Source organism: Monodelphis domestica, chromosome 3 (assembly GCF_027887165.1).
Source record: "Monodelphis domestica isolate mMonDom1 chromosome 3, mMonDom1.pri, whole genome shotgun sequence".
In the NCBI taxonomy this organism is placed as follows: Eukaryota; Metazoa; Chordata; class Mammalia; order Didelphimorphia; family Didelphidae; genus Monodelphis; species Monodelphis domestica.
The window spans coordinates 17780059-17799759 of NC_077229.1; the positions used below are offsets into that span (position 1 = coordinate 17780059).

General features: G+C 47.4%; 2 protein-coding genes across 3 annotated transcripts in view; one reads left to right on the forward strand and one right to left on the reverse strand.

Moving 5' to 3' along the window:
• The window catches only part of GNAZ (G protein subunit alpha z), a 122752-nt gene extending 121338 nt beyond the window's left edge, over positions 1-1414 (reverse strand). Inside the window, exon 1 of the mRNA XM_001364236.4 lies at positions 733-1414. The gene's annotated coding sequence lies outside the window, so the exon portion shown is untranslated. The remainder of the gene's footprint in view (positions 1-732) is intronic.
• Positions 1-19701, forward strand: part of RSPH14 (radial spoke head 14 homolog) — a 262764-nt gene that overhangs the window by 153597 nt on the left and 89466 nt on the right. For both annotated transcript variants that reach the window (XM_056821430.1, XM_001378857.3), the window contains exon 5: positions 18065-18290. In XM_056821430.1, the coding sequence (XP_056677408.1) occupies positions 18065-18290 (226 nt within the window). The remainder of the gene's footprint in view (positions 1-18064; positions 18291-19701) is intronic.

A 19701-nucleotide genomic window follows, 5' to 3' on the forward strand; every position in this document is an offset into this window, starting at 1 on the left:
TTCCAAACTGACAAGGAAAACTACCCCGTCCACCCCTCATGCTCAAGGCCTGCCCATCCTTCTGGAGCTGAGGAGGCCTGACCTCCCACCTCCACTGAGTCTCTCCAGGGTCCATCTGCTATGGCCCTTCCTGCTGTCATGTCCTGTGGCTGGAGGGTTTCCTGGGCCTTTGACAACTGGACAGCAGGCTCTAGAGGCAGTGCAACCAAAAGGAGTGGGGAGGTAGAGGGCACCTAAGGTGGAAGGAGAGTAAAGCTGTGGGCAGGAGTATTCAATGAAGGGAGGTGCCCCATGGGGGGGTCGATTCTTTATACTTGGCCACTGGTCAGTGGAGACATGAGCTGGACAAGAGTTTCGGTCTGGACCTGCTCTCCATGCTATTCTTTTCCCCATAGCTGCCGCTAGTGGGGCCAGGGGAGTCTGAGCAGAGCAGCCCCGAAGGCCAGGGTGAGTGCCAGGCTGGGGGGGGGGGCGCCAGGCTGGGGAGGTGACCCTCTCTTCTCCCAGCCGCCCCCTCGCCCCTCGCCCCCTCCCCTCTTTGTTCCTCCTGGGCACAGCGGGCGGTGGCAGTGAACCTGTCTCCAGCACCACCACCCCCGGACAGCTCCCGGCGTAGCGCAGTCCAGCCCAACCCAGCGCTGCGCTGCGCAGCGGGCGGGCGCAGCCCAGCGCACCCCAGCGCAGCCCAGCTCAGCCCAGCAAAGCGGGGCTCGGGCTCTTTCTCGTACTCACCTCTGGGGCGCGGGTGCGGGCGCGGACCCCCTCCATCGCCCCCAGGCTGGGGGCCCACGTGCCTGCTTGTCCTCTGACCTTCCTGCCGGGCGCTCCGTAGTCCTCGATACCTCTGGTCAGCGTCGGAGACCGACGGATGGACAGTCCGAGGTGGGAGAGCCCACGGCCCAGCCCAGCCCGGCCCAGCCCGGCCCGGGAAGAGCTGGGGCAGGCGGGCGGGCGGGCAGAGAGCTCGCTGGGCTGCCTCTCTCCCCGACTCCTCCTTCCGCACCCTCACCCCTCCCTCTCGCCACCTCTTGCTATAAATAACACTAATCGTCAATAGCCAGCCGGGCTGGGTGCTCTCGGGGCCCCAGCCCGAGCGCAGCGGAGCGAAGGGGCGCAGGGACCCGATCACCGGGTGACTGCCGGGCCGGGGCTTCGAGGCGAGGAGGGGGCGGCTCTTGTGTGCATGCGTGGGGGAAGGGGATGTGGAGAGAGCTGGAGGGATGGGAGCCACCGCAAGCCCTGCACAGCCAGTCGGGCGAACCAGGAGCCCGAGCGCTGCGCCCTGCGCTGGGAGCTGCCTGCTCCCCCCTTCCCAGCCGCTGTTGCTCTCCCCTCCCCCAACCCCAGATTGGGCGGTGCCGGCCTCCAGGAGCGGATTGCTGCTCGGGCACTCCAATGGCAAGTCTGGGAGGGCGGGGCTGGGCGGGGCTAATTAACCCCCACCTCTTTGCTTCCCTTCTCCCTTAGGCTTTCTGCAGCCCTAGGCGCTAGATTGTAGCTGCGTGGGGAACCGGCGCTGAGGGGTGGGGTGGGGGGAGGCGTTCGGGAGGAAGACAAACAGGCTAAGAGGCGGGGGGAAGCTTCGGTGACATGAGAACCCACGTCCCCTCGGGTGCCTGGGAAGACGCGGCGCTTTCCCGGCAGGCCACGGCAGGATTTTACTGTAGTTACCCCCTCCCGTCTCTCTTCTCCGCCCCGCCCCGCCCCACTTTCTTTTAGTCTCTAATCAACCTGTAAGAGATCCCGAATGTCAGAGCTGGCATAGACCTTAGGGATCATCGAGTCCTACCCCTTCATTCTGCGGAGAAGGAAGCTGAAGCCCAGGCTAGGGAAGAGACTTGTACAAGGTCACACAGCCCAGCAAGGACAAGAACCCAACCCTCCTCCTTCAGGCCCATGCCCTTTCCCCAGCACCGAGCGACTTTTCCACACGCCCCCAACCAGGCTTTCCGGCTGGCCAACGGTACAGAGGGTGAGGCTCCATCATTCCGCTGAAATTGCTCTCTCCAAGGTTACCAGCGATTCCAAAAGCCTTTTCTCAGTCCTCCTCCTGCCTCACTCGGCTGAGATGATATCCGTTGCCTGGCATTCCTTTCTTAGCCTTCGTTGGTAGCTTCTCCCCACACCTGTTCTGGACCCTTTTTGCTTCACTCACTGTATTTCTCTCCTTTGGCCATTCACCTCAGTGCAGTAAATAAATGTGTAAATAATTGCTAAATCTATATGTCCTTCCCTCATATCTTTCCCCACATTGCCATCTGTCTACTGGATATCTCTGCCTGCATGTGCATACCAAGCGTCTAAAACGCGGCCAGAGCAGAACTCATTTCCTTGTATTTGTGGAAGGCGCCAGCCTTGAAGGAACCCAGGTTTGCAGCCCTGGATTCATCCTTGACTCTTCTCTTCCCCTCCACTCCCACAGCCAGTCACTGGCGGCCTCTTTCCCCTCCACTCCTGCAGCTTCTACTGGAGTTGAGGACCTCATCACCTCTTCCTCAGGCTGTTGAAGTAGGCTCCTAGTTGGTCCCCTGCTCCCAGGCATCCCCCCCCCCCCACCACCACCACCAAGGTCCGCCATTCAGCTGCCACATGGATCTTTCTAAAACAGAGACCTGACCATACCACTCCCTACTCAAAAATCTTCAGCCACCTCTAAAATAAAATACCAATTCCGCAGCCTGGCATGGAGCGCCCTGTACAATCTGCTCCTATCTACTCTTTCAGTCTTGCTTCACACTCCCTTCCTCCCTTCACTCTACATTCCAGTCAAATCACTCTGCTACCTCCTCTCCATACTCAGCATTCCATGAGGCCTCTTTCTCCCTTCCTCCCTTTGCACAGGCCCTCACTCACTTTTCATATCTGAAGTCTTTCTCCCTCCCTCTCTCCTTCCTTCCTTCCTTCCTTCCTTCCTTCCTTCCTTCCTTCCTTCCTTCCTTCCTTCCTTCCTTCCTTCCTTCCTTCCTTCCTTCCTTCCTTCCTTCCTTCCTTCCTTCCTTCCTTCCTCCCTCCCTCCCTCCCTCCCTCCCTCCCTCCTTCCCTCCTTCCCTTCTTCCTTCCTCTCTCCTTCCTTACCTCCCTCCCTCCTTTTCTTCTTTCCTTCCTTCTTCCCTTCCTTCCCAGCTGTGACATTTCAGGATTACAGTAGCTAAGGTATTTTCCCTCCAAGGAGTATTTGGATTGAGAGGGGGCAGTGCCTAATTGAAATGAAAGTGACCTCTCCAGTAGAATTATGGAAGTTTTAGTCCCTGGGGGCAGACAGGATCTGTATTTTGGGGGGGAGGAGGCTCCTGAGTCTGGTTGGGTCACACCACAAGTGATGACCCATTTCACCTATGACCCAAAGATAACTTGTCACCTATTCTTCTGGCTTCTCCCAGGTAAACTTGGGCAGCTGTCTGTCTGAAAAGCCTTCTTGGGGACAGAATTTCATGACTTCATGCAAGCCTAAGTAGCTGATGTCTCTAGAGGGCCCTGTCTATGGGACAGTAACTTCCAGTGTGGGGAAGGTGGATTGTAGATAGGCAACTCCACAAAGGACCACAGGACTCTGAAACCATCTAGTTCCACCATACCTATTTTACAGAGGAGGAGGCTGAAGCCTAGGGAAGGGAAGTAACCTTGCTAAGGCCAACACAAGAGGTAAAGAGCAGAGCCAGGGTGTGACCAGATTCTACTTCCTTTGCAACACCCCTCGGTGCCTGGGACTGCATGTCTTCCACCTCGAACCACAGTGATCCAATGCTCTTGGCAGGGACATGAGTCAGCTGGAGAACAGTCTGCTCCCCAGCCAGCTCTCTGCATTCAGCCTCCCTAGCAGTCCTGCAGGCTGGATTCCCTGGGGACTGGCCTTCTCAAGGCAGCTGAAGCCAGGCCAGTGAACTGCCTCAGGAACCCAGGTCTGCCATGGCTGGCTCTGCTATCTCTAATCTTCTATTCCTTGCGCCCTCCTGGATAGTTCCTAGATTTGGAGTTCCAGGGGAGAAAAGACTTGATCAAATCTAAACTGATTAACTTGGCTTGTAGCCAATTCAGTGCAATGCTCTGAATACATGTAGTATATATGCATCTAATAAATGTTTAAAGAATCAGCCACCCAGCATTTATTAAATGCCTTCTGTATGCTAGATACCATGCTAGGTGTCTGAATGAATGAATGAATGGTGTGTAACTGTTACAGCACAGAGCTCAGTATCTTAAGCTGTTTGCTGTGTCTAGAATGCCATCCTTCCCTCCTATTGAACTCCTTCATGTCCTTTAAAGACCAGCTCAATGATCTTCTTCTCCAGGAAGTCTTCTTTGCTCCCTGTAATTGGCAGTGACCTTTGGGCAAGGACATCACGCAGCTGTTCGTTCTGTGTCTCTAATGCACTTATCATGTATTAGTGAGTATTAGAATGATCAGTGTTTGCGTCTTATCTACCCCCCTCAACAGGAATGGCATATTATCTAAACCCTGTATTCGACAAAATGCTGTGCATACTGGAGGCACTTCATAAATGCAGGATGAAATGACATCAATAGCAACAACAACTTAATGTAGTGTGAGACCTAGTGCATGGAGGGAAGTTCAGTAATAGGCAATCAAGCTGTAAAGGTAGGGTAGGTAGGGCCAGGTTGTGGAGGCCCTTCAATTGCATGCACATGATTGTGAGCTTTATAGAGGGAGATGTGGATCCATTTTGAGCATGAGCAGATCTTGGTGCATGAAAGATTATTCTCACAGTGGTGTAAAGTATGAGATCATAGTGGGCAGGAGGGGGATTGAGTTTCTCCCCGGGTTTAAAATCTTGTTGGTCTCCTTCTTCTCTCACCAAAGCCCATTCCACAGATGCCAATTGGTTGCTCAATCATGCCATTTAGGTCTCCAGATAGTCACCTCTTGACTATGCCCCCTTCCCTCTATTCACCCAGCCACAATCCTTCACCTCCATGCTTGATCTCTTTCCAATTCTCCCCATCCCATCCTCTACCCAGTTGCCAAGGCAACTTTCCTAAAATGCAAAATTTCCTAAAAATGCAAAATAAAAATGCTGATGGTCGTTCTCAATTAACTCCAATGACTCCCTGTCACCCGTGGAATCAAGTACACATGCTTGTGTGGCATTTAAGGTTTTTTACAACCCATCCCCATTGAACCTCTTCAGCCTTTCTCTATAGTGCAGCCAATCTGGCCTCTTGTTCCTCAGATGCAATATTCCACTTGCCATCTCTGTGCCTTGCATTGGATATGCCCCACCCACAAGTGGGGTGCTCTCCCTCTTCTCTTTTAACTTTTACAATTTCTAGTCTCAGTTCAAGTATCTTCTACATGAAAACGTTCCCACTCTTCCCAAAGTTGCTAGTGCCTCCACCCTGCCAAATTACCTTGTATTTACATTTATTTTGCACATATTCTGTATGTAGTTTTTTATGTTAACATTTTTTCCAAATTACATTTAAAACAATTTTAACTTCTAGTCTTTAAAATTTTGAGTTCCAAATTGTCTGTCTGTCTGTCTTTGTCTCTCTCTCTCTCTAGATTACCTGTATGTAATTCTATGTGTATATGTGATGACTCCTAATAGAATGTAAGCCCCCTGAGGCCACGTCTTCTTTATTCTTTGTCTTTGTATCTCAAGGGCCTAGCACAGTGCCTGGCATATAGTTCACTTAATAAATACTTATTGGTTGATTAATGATGGGAAGAACTAGTAGGAAGCAATAATCCAAATGGATGATCATGAAGGCTGATGTTAGAGTGAGGATTGTGGGAGGGGAGAGATGCCACAAATATGGTGGAGGTGGAAAGGCCCGGGCTTTGGATAATAACTATTTGGATATTAGAGGCTGATTGGTTACTTGGTTGTTGTCTTTGTGTTTGAAGGGATCAAAATGACATGACCATGTTGGGGTCAATATACAGTGTGTCCAACTGTGGCTAATCAGAGAAATGTGAGCTCAGAAGGCTCTACCACAGGTTGGGCACAAATAGCCTGTGTGAATGGAGATGGTGTCCTTACATTTTCACATCTAAGAGAGAGACAGCTCAAAGGCAACTCCAGAATGTGGGCAACTAGGGAAATGGTGGCATTGTTGGTGTAATTGGCAAATTTAGAGGAATGAGTTGGATGAAGAGAAAGGTACTGAACTTGGTTTTTGGTGAGTTTAAGGAGCTGGTGAGAGGGATATCCACATGGAGATGTCAGGTTAATAGCTGGAAATGTGGACTTGAGAAGACAGGCAGTACAGATGTGAGCATTTCTGCACAGAGGAGGTTAGTGAAGCCATGAGAGTAGATGAGATCAGTGAGGGAGGGAACAGGAAGAACAGAGAGAAGAGGATCCAGAGATCTGAAGAATGCCTACATTAAAGAGTCAGCAAGTGAGCAAAGACCTAGCAAAGGAGATGGAGAACCTGCTTGATAAGTAGAATTTTTAGAACACCTACTTCACATTCCTTCATCTTCTATCCATCTCCTGATTGCTGCTGATTTGTACAACCTTTGGATTGCCTCTTTCTGCAGGCTTTTGGGGGAGATGTGGGTAGAGAGCAGCTTGGGTGAGAAAGATCTGGGGATTTTCAGAATCACAAAATTTCAGAACTGAAAGGAAAATTGGGGTTTATTTAGTATAACCTGTGTCTGAGCAGTAACTATTGTTAGAATATCCCCCAGAAGTGGTCAACCATCCTCACCTTCCAAAGTAGCACATTGGACTTGGAATTGCTCTTTTGTTAGGACAGAATCAAGCCTTTCTTCCTTCCTAATTTCCTTCCTTCCCTTCAAAAAAAAAAACTCCTCTTACCTTCTGTATTAGAATCAATACTAACTATTGAGGCAAACTAGACAAATAGGAGTAAATGACCTACTCAGGGTCACACAGCTAGGAAATGTCTGAGACTAGATTTGAAGTCATGAAGACAGGGTCTTCCTAACTCCAGGTCTGGCACTCTAACCACTGCACTCCCTAGTTGATTTCTTCAAATCCAGTACCATATTGGAAAATAGCTCTCACTTCCCCTCTCCCTTTAGTTTTCTCTCTCTCTTTTTTTTTAAAAACCCTTACCTTCTGTCTTGGAGTCAATACCGTGTATTGGCTCCAAGGCAGAAGAGTGGTAAGGGCTAGGCAATGGGGGTCAAGTGACTTGCCCAGGGTCACACAGCTGGGAAGTGTCTGAGGCCAGATTTGAACCTAGGATCTCCCGTCTCTAGGCTTGGCTCTCAATCCACTGAGCTACCCAGCTGCCCCCTCTCTTTTTCATGCTAAACATCCCAAGTTCCTTCACCAGATTCTCATATGACATGGCTTTGAGGTTCTGCTATTTTAGCTATCCTTCTCTGAATCTTCTCTAGCATCTCTGTATTCTTCCTAAATGGAAGTACTTAGAACTGAACCTGATATTCCAACTTTTCATGGACTCCAAGTTCAATTTGAGTCAATAGTGTGATATGCCATTCCAAAAAGCTCTTGAGGTTGCTTGAATGGTGGCTGCATGAATGAATGGAAGTTGAGTATCCATAGTGAAAAAGGCAATAGATACCCTGCTTTCCTCCCCCATGATCACATCTTTTTTTTTGCCATCTTTGATTTTTATTTTTAATTTTTACCATGGTTACATGATTCTTGTTCTCTTACTCCCCCCTCCCAGAGTTGACAAGCAATTTCACTGGGTTATACATATATTATCACTCAAATCCCATTTCCATATTAATGTTTGTAACAGAGTGATCAGATCACACCTTGAACTACAATTGCTCCAATTTAGGATCTCCAGTGCTGTGTCCATTTCTAGGGTGGCCATAGAGAAGCTGGAGGGTGTCTTCATCTACCTGAGAGGCTGTCATAAAGGAGAATCAGCAGTCTTGTTCTTCTTGACCACAGACAGCACAACTAAAAGCCTTCAGGGGAAGTTTGAGGGAGGCAAACTGCCTAGTCTGGGTAAGGGCAAATTCCCTAAAAAAAGAATTGAGTGGGCTGCCTTTCTGAGGTCTGAGTCCTCTCCCTGGAGGGTGCATGGTCAGTCCATCTATATTAGAACCCCAGAGGGCATCTAGACCAATTCTGACTCTAGTTCAGGGAATTGGACTAGAGCTGGCCTAGGTGCCCTCTGAATTCCTGATATAGGTGATCTTAGGATTTATAGTTGGAAGGGCCCCAACCTAGATGAGGAAATTGAAGGCCTAGTGTGGAAAATGACTTGGCTAAGGTCACTTAGTCAATAGCAAGATAGGAGTTCAACCTAAATTTACTGATTCACCATCCAGTCTTTGCCACTCTTCCATACTAAGTGCCTTCTACCTCTGGCATGCTATGATTCTGCTTGAGACAGTTGTCTCATTGATAGAAGATGAATAGCACAAAAGTGTGGCAGTATCCTAAAGCTCATAATGAGACGAAACTTCCAAGGAATGACTACTCCTGAGCACAAAGGGTTTTGAAAAGCCTTCTTGGGGAAAGAGGATAGTCCAAAATGAGCTAGGACTTCTGCTTGGAGGGGATAGGTTGAAGTTATCCTGTGATGGAGAAAAGGCTAAACTTTTAAACCCATTTTGGCTTTTTTGATTTCTTCCAAGGAGACTAATCTTGAATTTGGGAAAGTAAGAACAAAAATGGGGGCTAAGGAGTTGAAATCTGAGCTGGGAAGGGTGAGAGGGCACATTGAATACAATTCAGAACCACTAAGTGCAGGAGACTAGCTTTCAGGTCGATGAGAACCCTGTACTTATGATCATGGAGTCACAAGCAGAAGGCTTGAGAAGTCATGGCAAGTGGGAGAGGGCTATGGAACTAAACATGTCCTTGTTTTCAAAAAAGGGAAGAGATTGGCATCTCTAAGCTGAGGGACAGGAAACATGATTTTGGTTCTTGGCCATGTTTTCAAAGGAGTTATTTTACTTTATTTTTTGAAATTTTATTTAATTAATTAATTTAAAATATCTTCCCATGGCTACAAGATTCATATTCTTTCCCTTCCCTCCACACCCCATTCCTGTAGCTGATGCACAATTCCACTGAGTTTTACAATGTGCCATTCATTGATCAAGACCTATTCCCATATTACTGATATTTGCACTAGGGTGATCGTTTAGAGTCTACATTCCCAATCATATCCCCATCAACCCATGTGATCGAGCAGTTGTTTTTCTTCTGTGTTTCTGCTCCCACAGTTCTTTCTCAAGATGTGGATAGCATTCTTTCTCATAGGTCCCTCAGAAAATGTCCTGGATCATTGCACTGCTGCTAGGAGAGAAGTCCATTACATTCAATTGTGCCACAGTGTATCAGTCTCTGTGTACAATATTCTCCTGGTTCTGCTCCTCTCACTCAGCATCAATTCCTGGAGGTTGTTCCAGTTCACATAGAATCCCTCCAGTTCATTATTCCTTTGGGCACAATAGTGTCCTATCCCCATCAGATACCACAATTTGTTCAGCCATTCCTCAATTGAAGGGCATCCCCTCATTTTCTAATTTTTTGCCACCACAAAGAGTGCAGCTATGAATATTCTTGTACAAGACTTTTTCCTTATTATCTCTTTGAGGTACAAACCCAGCAGTGCTATGGCTGGATCAAAGGGCAGACAGTCTTTTATCAAAAGCCCTTTGGGCACAGTTCCAAATTGCCCTCCAGAATGGTTGGATCAATTCACAACTCCACCAGCAATGAATTAATGTCCCAATTTTGCCATATCCCCTCCAACGTTTATCAATTTCCTTCAAAGGAGTTATTAAAAGCATGGCTAGTGAATATCCAGCAGAAAAATTGGTGATCACAAAGAATGAAGAGGGTCAGACTGACCTCATTTCTCTCTTGGAGGAGGTCACTGCAATTAGGAGATCAGGAGAAGAGAATGGCTCTACCCAATTTTCTCATAACATTTATTGATGTCTCTCAGGTTATTCTTGTGGAAAACCATAGGAGATATGGGGAAGCTCATTCCAGGCAGGGACTGTCTTTTGCTCCATTTTGTATCCCCAGTGATTAGTATAGTGCCTGGCACATAGTGGGTGCTTAGAAAATGTTTGTACCTCACCTAACTACCAAAGCAATTCAAAGTGGAGTGAATAGGCACTTAATAAACGTTGATTGATTGAACCAAATGATCAGGCCTCAAAGAGTAGTCATTAATGATTTGATGTCAGCTTGGAAAGAGGTCTTCAGTGAAACGCCCAAGGGACTTTGTTGTTGGCTCAGGGCTTTTTAATGTTTTTGGTAATGGAGAAAGGAATAGCAGGTATGTTTATCAGATTTTAGGTGACCCAAAGCTAAAAGTATAGTCAGGGATGTGTTAGACCCAGAGCTGATTGTTAAATTTATGCCATGTGAACATTTACACTTTGGAAACTGACAAATGCTCCAAATCATGGCCTGCTTTATTGCTTTATTGACTATCTAGTTCTAAGGAAGTTCTAAAGTAGAAATGTTGATAATGCAGATTATACTTGAAATTGTGTCCTGCATACATTTTTTCTTTTCAGAGAACTAGTTAAACATTTACTAGCAGTATGCCTCTGATCTAGCTAAACATTGGCTAATGGGAGTCAGAATCCCAGATGATCTCTCTCAGCTGGAGAATTAGGCCAAATCTACTAGGATGAAATTTAATTGGAATAAATGTGAAGTCTTACCTTGGGGTTAAAATATCAACTTCCTATGTATAAGACAGAAGAAATGGGATAGACAACAATTCACCTGAAAAAAAATCTCTGTGTTTTTTAGAGAAACTGAGCTTGGAGTAAGTCCTGTGTCAAAAGAGCCAATGAGATCTTAGGCATGTGAGAAAAGGTCTGAGGTCTAGGACATGGGATGTGATTGGCTCTCCTCTGCCCTAGTCAGACCTCATCTGGAAAAACTTTAAAAAAATTGCCTTCTATCTTAGAGTACAAACTAAGTATTGGTTCCAAGGCAGAAGAGTGGAAAGGGCTAGGCAATTGGGGTTAAGTGACTTGCCCAGGGTCACACAACTAAGAAATGTCTGAGGTCAGATTTGAACCCAGGTCCTCCTGACCCCAGGCCTGACAGTCTATCCACTGTGCTACCTACCTGTTTCTGGAGTCACCTTTTAGGAAGGATAGACACAGAAGTTGGAGAGGGAGCCTTCAGTGAAAGAGTGACCAATATGAGAAAGAGTCTGAAGATCATACCATACATTGGCCATTTGAAGGAATTAGGGACATTTAGTCTAGAAAAGGAAAGACTTGGTAGAGTGTGGGAGAAGTATGGTGAAGGCACATTGTAGATGTCTTTAAGTATCTGAACAGCTTTCATGTTGAAGAGGGATTAGATTTGTTCTGTTTCCACCAATGAATTAATAAACATTAAGAGCCTACTATGGGCATTCCAGGCACTGTGATGGAAACTGCTGAGAGGCAGCTTTCAAAAAAAAATATTTAAGGAAATAGTTCCTAGCAATTAGAGTTACCCAAGAATGGAATGGGCTGCCTCTGGAGGGAGTAGGTTCCCCCTCATTGGAGGGGTCTTCAGGTAAAGATTCAATAAAGACTTGTTGGGAATCACAGAACCTCAGAAGCCAGTGATGCTTGCTTTGACTTATGTGGAACAGACAAAGGATGCTGACAATGGAACTCCCTGTTCATGTGCCAGATGGGCTAAAAGACTTCCAAGGGCCCTTCTACTTCTGGGATTCTGGGCTTCTATTGCTTTTCTGGCCTCTGATTCACCACCTCCCATCCTCAGACTTTCTGTGGCCTTGTCTCACCTCCTGCAGGGGTTGAGGATGGGGGACCTCCTCTCAGCTAACAGCCCCTTCCTTCCCAGCGTTCAGTTTAGACTGATCGATAGATGATATTTCCAGGAAAAATCTGGTTCAGGAAAAGTCCATTCATTTTTTTAAATGATGAGAGAACCGTCTCTCATGGGCTAATGTATGTAAGGGAAACGGTAGCATTTAGAATAACATTGGTTATTCTTTTTGGGTCTCTTTGGAGTGAATCAGCTTCTGTGCCATTGACTGCCCTCCACCCTATCATTTACACCCCTCCCAACAACTTCTGCCTCTTAGAACTGTTGTGGTCCAATCCTGGACTAGGTATGAAGTTTGGATTTTAAGTCTGTATCTGGGTGACTATGGGTGAAGTCGAACTTCTTTCTACCTCTTAATTTCTTCATCTGTAAATAGGGAGAATTATCTATGTTCTATCTCTTTCCCTGGGCTGAAGCTCAGATGAGAAGATATGAGGAATTGTTTTTTCTTCATTTTCCTTTTTTAATTTTATTTATTTGATTAATTTAGAGCATTTTTCCAGGATTACAAAAATCTTGTTCTTTCCTTCCCACCTCCCTTACCCCTCTCGTAGCTAACAAGCAATTCCACTGGGTTTTACACGTGTCATTGGTCAAGACCTATTATTGATATTTGCACTAGGGTGATCGTTTAGGGTTTATGAGGTCTACTTGGGGGAAATTGCACAAGGGGGAATAATATTTTTAACTCACCTACTAATGGTTTCCGGGTTTCTTGCTGGTGCTGCTATTCCCAGGCCTGTCCTAGCATGACAGGATCCTAGGTCTGAAGCTGGAGGGGCTCTCAGGAGCCATCTAACATCTTCATTTTACAGACCAGGAAACTGAGGCCCAGGCACATTAAGAAGAGATGCAGTTGGGGGCAGCTGGGTAGCTCAGTGGATTTAGAGCCAGGCCTAGAGATGGGAGGTCTCAGGTTCAAATCTGGCCTCAGACACTTCCCAGCTGGGTGACCCTGGACAAGTCACTTAACCCCCATTGCCTAGCCCTTACCACTCTTCTGCCTTGGAGCCAATACACAGTATTGATTCCAAGATAGAAGGTGAGGGTTAAAAAAAAGAAGAGATGCAGTTGAGATTTGAATCCAGGTCCACAGACTCATCTTGCCTCTTCAGTGGACCCCCTACAGGTGCTGGCAGGTTCTTTGGGACCCTGGGGCTTATTAACTTCTCTAAACCTTTTCTTCATCTGTCAACTGGAGTAATCCTCTTGACTTTCTAGCTCATTGGATTATTGTAAGAGAAATATTTTGCAAACTTTGAACCTTTCTATATAGAAAGAGGTGATGCTGTTTCTGCCTTTAGCACTTAAGGACTATTACATAGTAGGCACTTAATAAATGCTTGTTGACTGCCTGTTATTGGTCTTTCATCCAGTCTGAAAGACATAGAGGGATGGAGCCTGCCCCGGAGCTGGCCTGAAAAGACAGGCTCATGCCCTAGAGCTGTGTGCGGTAGTGGTGTGAGGACAATTCTCCCACAGGCTTGCACTTAGTAATTATTCTTCAGACTAGAGAAGAAGTCTGACCCTAATGAAGAGAGAGGGACAGGAGGCCCCTGAGAAGGATGACATCAAAAATCAATCAATCTATCAACCTACAGGCTTTTATAAGAGGCTGGGCCCAATGTTGAATGTCTGGGGCTCAAGGACAAGTAACACCAACTCGACCCTGCCTCTAAGGAGTGAAAATCTAGTGGGGGAGATAACACCTAGACATGGAGAGTAGAAGGGCGAGAGCCTTACAGGGAAAGGCCTCTCCCAGAAGGTAGCCTCTGAGCTTGGTCTCCAGCAAAGCCAGAGGAGTCAAAGGCAGGTGGAGGGAGGAGGCCGAGCATCCCAAGCTCGAACGTCACCAGGGCCAGGGCCCAGGGATGGGGAATGGTGTGGCCTTTGGGAGGCAGAACAGAAGGGAAGTGGATGGGGCAGAGTGGAGACTGGTGGTTGGGGAAGGATGATTAGATTTGGAGCTCCATGAGGCCAGAGGCCTTCTCTTTCTGCTGTGTCTTCCCTAACAAAGTACAGTGTGAGCTACAAAATTTGAGGTACTATCCAAATCCATCAGGCTGGAGTTCAGGAGTGAGGGCTAGAGAAGGCGAGCTGGGCATCATCTCCCAGAAAACTAGTGATGGAAGCCAGGAAACGGAACTGTCTTAGAGATGAAGGCTGTGTGGAATGGCTCCAAGGAACAGCTTTGCTGGTACCCCAAAAGCATTTCTGGACTCTCAGGCAGCTCTCCTTTGGCCTTGATCCCCTAGCGCCATCTTCTCTCTCTGGGCCTACCATGGTGGCTTCTCTTGTTCCTTCCTCTGGGTCTATTCTGCCCCTCTTCTGCACATGGAGTTGTGGATCTGGGTTAGTTATAAATAGCAAGGCCTGTGTGTCTCCTTTTAGCACATGAAGGATCCAACCGAACAGGCAGGCAGGCAGGCAGGCGCAGAAAGCCTCTCCTGGATTGCTACTCTTTGATTCTTGGCATCTCTGGCTTGTCTTTCCATGTTTTTCTCTTTGACTGTTTCTGCCTCTTTCTCTCTGTTTCTCCTCCCATCTTCCCCGGGCTACTCCCTCCATTTAACCCCTAGTGCTTGTTCTTCCCATAGTGAGCGGCTGGAAATGAACTAAACACACATGTGTACGTGTGTATATTGTGTGTGTGTGTGAGAGAGAGCGTGCATGCACATGCTCTATAAACAAAGATGATGAGGTGGGAAGCAAAACTAAGAATTCTGATAAAGGGCAGCCCTCAGGTTGCATCTCTGGGCAACTTGGGATTCTCCAGGGCAGCCTTCAGAGCACAGTATTGCTGCAAAGAGAAGTCAAACCCTGACTGAATGGGGAAGAGCCCCGGATCTAGAACCTCAAAGTCCCCCTGCTCTGTTTTGGCCCAAGGCCCCCAGCCAGGCCAAATGAGAGGTGCTCCTTCCCAGGTTGGTTGCCATAAGTTACAGATTGAAACTTGGGACCATGCGTTATTTCTTCTGGGGCACCAAGAGACAGCTTCTTTACAGCATCTGATGGGAGACAAGCTGGGATCCTGGAAATCTAATGGGATGTCACAAAGCCATCTAGTGCCAGCCTCTTCTCGGCAGGGTTTGGTTTATCCTTTATGTCCTTACTGTGCTGGAATATATGGGGTGTTCAGGGAGGACCGGCACCTCTGATGGGAGGGCTTGCTGAGCCCTTTCCAGGGCTGCCCATCCACCTTTGGTGTCCAGCTTTGGTCCAACTCCCACCTTTGGCTCCAAGAAACTGTAGCGTGCACACTGGCCGCATCCCAGTAAAACCATCTCAGCAGAAGGGCTAAACAGGTCGAGGGTAACCAACAGGCCTCAAACCCCTTAGTGAGGCAGGGGAATGTCTACCCCAGGTTTGTGGAGAGCGGATGAGAATAATTTGTTCCAATGGTCGTGAAGGTGGTGGAAGCAGGAAGCTAGAGAGGGCTTGGAGCCTGGGCGTATGTGGAAGGGACCAAGGCACTCCATTGCATCCTAGGCCATCTCTGTCCATCCTCACTGTTGCCTTGCCGCTGGGCTTAGATGACTTTCATGCTCAAGTCGAAAGACATCATCAGTGATGTCATTTGGTCCTCTTCGAGTATAAAGGACAACCAGCTCCTCACTGTCCGCCATCATTTGCTGAAGACAGACAGGTTCATTGGATCAGCAGATGGATCACAAATGGGTTCTAGTCTCTGTTCTACAGAACTGGAAAGAATTTTCATAGGATCCTAGAACTAGAAGGAACCCGGGAAGTTTAGCTCCTGCCCAATTTGTGCCTCTACCAACATCTCTGCACGAGCTTCTGCTTCTGCATTCCTAGTGATAGAGGCTCACTCCCTTTCCAGGCAGTGTCATCTCTTTTTCTCCCTCCCTCCTCATTGTCTGACTGCCAGCGTCTCCCAACCCTCCCTCTACCAGCCTGCGTGTTCTGGGCCTCATTTTTCATCTCTACAAGATGGGGGGGGGAGCTGGAATTAGATGGGATACAAGGCAGTTCGGTGTGGTGGGATGAGACCTGGGTTTAGATCCTGTGTAATTAGAATTCTGTCCCAAGGGACGCGCTCGCCCAGCATCCCATTTGTGTATCTACACTATGTTCTAACATAGGGAAGATATAAGTTTTGTATAGCTCCCCCTTCACTCCCTTTTTTCCCCTGATTGTGGATGGGAAAGCTGGCTTTATGCCAGGCAGGAGAATCGATACATGCGGGTTTACTTTTTGTCAGATAATTAGGTTCTAAATTCTATTTCTTTTAGTTTATTTTCTTTCTACTTCAAGTGATTATTATTAAACTTTAGAAAATATAATACTTGGAGTTATTGGATATTAAGTTTAATCTTACATTTTAGAGGACCTGCCCTGGATTCCCACCTCTGCTATGGGTCCTTGTCAGCCAGATGGCTAGTGGTGACTCGGAGTCAGGAAGACCTGAGTTCAAATCCTGCTCTGACATTTACTATCTGTGTGACCTTGGGTAAATCACTTTACCTCTGGCTACCTCAGTTTTTTCTTCTGTAAAATGGATATAGTTATAGCGCCCATTTCACACTGTAGTTGTGAACATATGTAAAGCACTTTATAAATATTAGCTAAGCTAATTAGCTATGCCTATGTGGGTGAGGGCTTGAGCAAGCCATCTAATTCCCCAGTCCCTCACAGCTTTTCTGGATGGATGAGCTGGGGATGTTTAGTCTGGAAAAGAGGAGTCTCAGGTGAAGCATAATGGCCACTTCCACAAGCTGGATAGACCAGGATGTGTATGACTGGTGCTGTTTGGCTCCAAGGATTGAATTGGGCCCTTAGCACACATGTTGGATTCCAGGGAGAGCTACCTATGTTTAGTGGGTAACTGAGTGACTGATCAGAGGGGCTCCTTGACCAGAGGCTTACTTCAAATGGCCTCACAGGCATCTTCTCACCGACATGCTCCATCATTTTGTTACGAGATGGTCTTGAGCTCGGAGATTCTAGCATTCTTCCTTCTCCCATTCCCAGCCCACCTCTGACCTTCCCATCATCTCCGTTGAAGGCTCACATCCCTCGTTCTACCCTTGGCTTCAGGGGTGGGGGTGGGGGTAAGGGAGTAAATCGTTCCCTTCTCAGAGATTCCATTTTCTCATCAGTACAACAAGAATCAGGTGGCCTTTAAGGTCTTGCAGTTTGAAATGTTCTGGTGGAGGAGACTGCTAAGGGGTCCTCAGAGACAGAGGCAGCTGCTCTTCCCTCCTTCGGCCTACAAACACTCCCAAAGGATAGATGTCACCCAGTCCAGTGAGCAGCCCATCAGCCGCTGAAGGAGCTTGATTTGCACTTGCAGACAGCTGGCTTTTATCCCCTTTCTCCCCCTCACTCTACCTGCCTTTTGAAGTCCTCAGGAGGCTCAGAAGGAGGCTCCGAGGATACTTTCAAAGGCCCTATTCCTACAGGCTATTGGAGGCAGGATAAATAAATTACTGCTAATTGGCACACTGGGACCTTTAGGCTAATGAACCTGCCCCTTTGTCCCTTTGGAGTCAATTAAGGAGGACGGCTGGGTAGCAAGGGGGAAGTTTCTGCTTGCAGCCACCTTTCTGGCAGGAGCTCCTTGAGAGTAAAGGGCAGGGGCCTCCTCTCTCTGTGGGTTATTTGGGGCCAAGGGCTCTCGGCTTATAGGTCTTTGGTGTGGGGGAAGGACTCTGGCAATCACATTATCCTGGCATGGGAGAGAAAGTTAAATGCACTGGTTTAGTCTAACTTGCCTTTTGGGCTGTGTTCGAAGTAACTGGGGATGGACAATCCTGAGCTGCCCTTCCTTCCTCACTTAGCTCCTGCCCACCTCCCTGATGGAAACTTCTTTGTGCTTGGTGGGGCTGGTCCTCCCATCAGATATTGGTCCATTCTGGCCTCAGGCCTGTCCTTTTAGCCTCAGTAGCTCTGTCAGTGTTCATTCTCTGCTGGCCTACTCTTAGAGAATCAAGATTGGGTGATCACACTAATCAGATACTGGGGGAGCTCTTGGATAAATGAATATACAGTTATTTTTACAAGGATTAGAGGACAGGCTCAGGCTGGGCCAATGTATCCCCCATAGTGAAATATCTGGGAATTGCCCCTCCAGAAAGATGGTGCTCCCAGAGGGTTGGGCTGAGTTGGATGGGAGAGGCTGGAGCACACTGGTCAGAACTCTGGATTGGGAATCAGCACCTGATTCAAATCCTGGCTGTTACTCACTGTGAGATCTCTAGGCCTCCGTTACCTTCTCTGTAAAAAGGAGTTGCACTAAATGGCCTCAGAGGTGCCTCCTGCCTCTAAATCTAGGATCCTATGCCTCCTGTCTCCTGTAGGGGCCCATGCAATCATTGCGAGTGGACTGATTCCCTATCTGGTGAAGAAGGTACAAATAGAAGTGGAGGAAATCAAGGAGATCCTCTTGGACACTCTCTACTTCTGCCTGCAATGGGATGCATCCCAGGCCCTCCAGAGCGACGCAGTGCCCATCCTTCATGAGATGCTCTTTAGTCTGAACGATGTCATCCGAAGCAAAGCAGCTCGCACCATGATGGCCTTGTGGTAAGGTCTGACAGAAGTTACCCTTTTCCCCAAGGATGGGCCTAGATTTCCTGACAAGGCTTCTTTCTCCCTGGGCTTATGAGAGGGAGTAAAGGAGGATGCATCTTACTTAGGCTCATACTGCAATTCAGTTAATTGTAAATGTCAGCTGCTTTTTAGTGTGCCTGTGGGCAGTCAATGCTGACTTTCTGGGCCTCAGTTTCCACATCTGTGCCATGACAGGATTGGATGAGCTGCCCTCTCAGATGACTCAGGGAGTCAGTAGTTCAGTACACCGAGCACTGGCTTTGGAGTCAGAGGGCCTAAGTTCAAATCCTGACTCTTCTACATGTTCAACTCACCCAAATTTTTGGAGCCTCATTTTCTGCCTCTGATAAATAAAACAGGGTTGACTTAAATGATCTTTATTATTCTTTTCTAAGTATGGAGAAGCTTGCCACTGACTCTTAATCCTATGAAACCTATGCTGGCAGTTGGCCTCACCTTCAGTTATTTATTTAAACTTCCTGATGTAGATCATCTGCCCTTTTCCTCTCCCTCCTTCCCTCGCTCCTCTCCTCTTTCTCTCCAAACCCACATAGATGAACTGAATTTCTTGAGGAGACCCAGCTGCCCATAGCTGGGATGGTTATGGAATCTCTTTCCCAAAAGGCAGATGCAGAACAGCTCACAGTTTTTTGACCAAACTCAAGTCTCACAGGTTCCCAGGCTGATTAACCACAAATTCTGCTTCAGCCCCTCACCTTCTCTTTTTGTGTCTCTAATGTTCAGTGTGTTTCTTATGAACAACACCTTATCAGGTCCTGATTTTTGATCCTTTCTGCTATCCATTTTCTTTCCATGAGTGATTTCATCCCATTACACTCAATGTCATAGTTACTAGCTGTACATTTCCATCTATTCTGTTCCTCCTCACTGTTTGTTCCCCTCTTCCTTTTTGCTATATCCCTCCTCAGATGTCCAATTTCCTTTGATCAATTCCTTTCCAATTCACATCCCTTCCCAAAGATCCTCCCTTAACTTCTCCCTTTACCCTCCCAATTCCAAATTGCCCTACCTTTCCAAAAATCCCTTCCTTATCCTCAAAATCATGCCCTCCTACTTCTTGACATGTGTTCAATTCTAAAAATTCCTCCCTTATCTTATCCTAAGAGTTCCTCCCTATCCCCTCACCTTACGATCCTTCTCTTCATATGTACTCCCCTCCCTAGTCCCTTATTCTATACCCTTCCCTCCTATTTCTCTGTACATTAAGAACATTTTTGCCCTTCTAATTGCGTATATTGTTCTCTTTTTGTCCTAGGTCTGATGAGAGTAGGATTCTAGTACTACCAACCTTCTTCCCCCTCCTCCCCGTCTCCATGGCAGTTCTTCCACATGCGATTCCACCCTACTTTCTCTTGGTCTATTC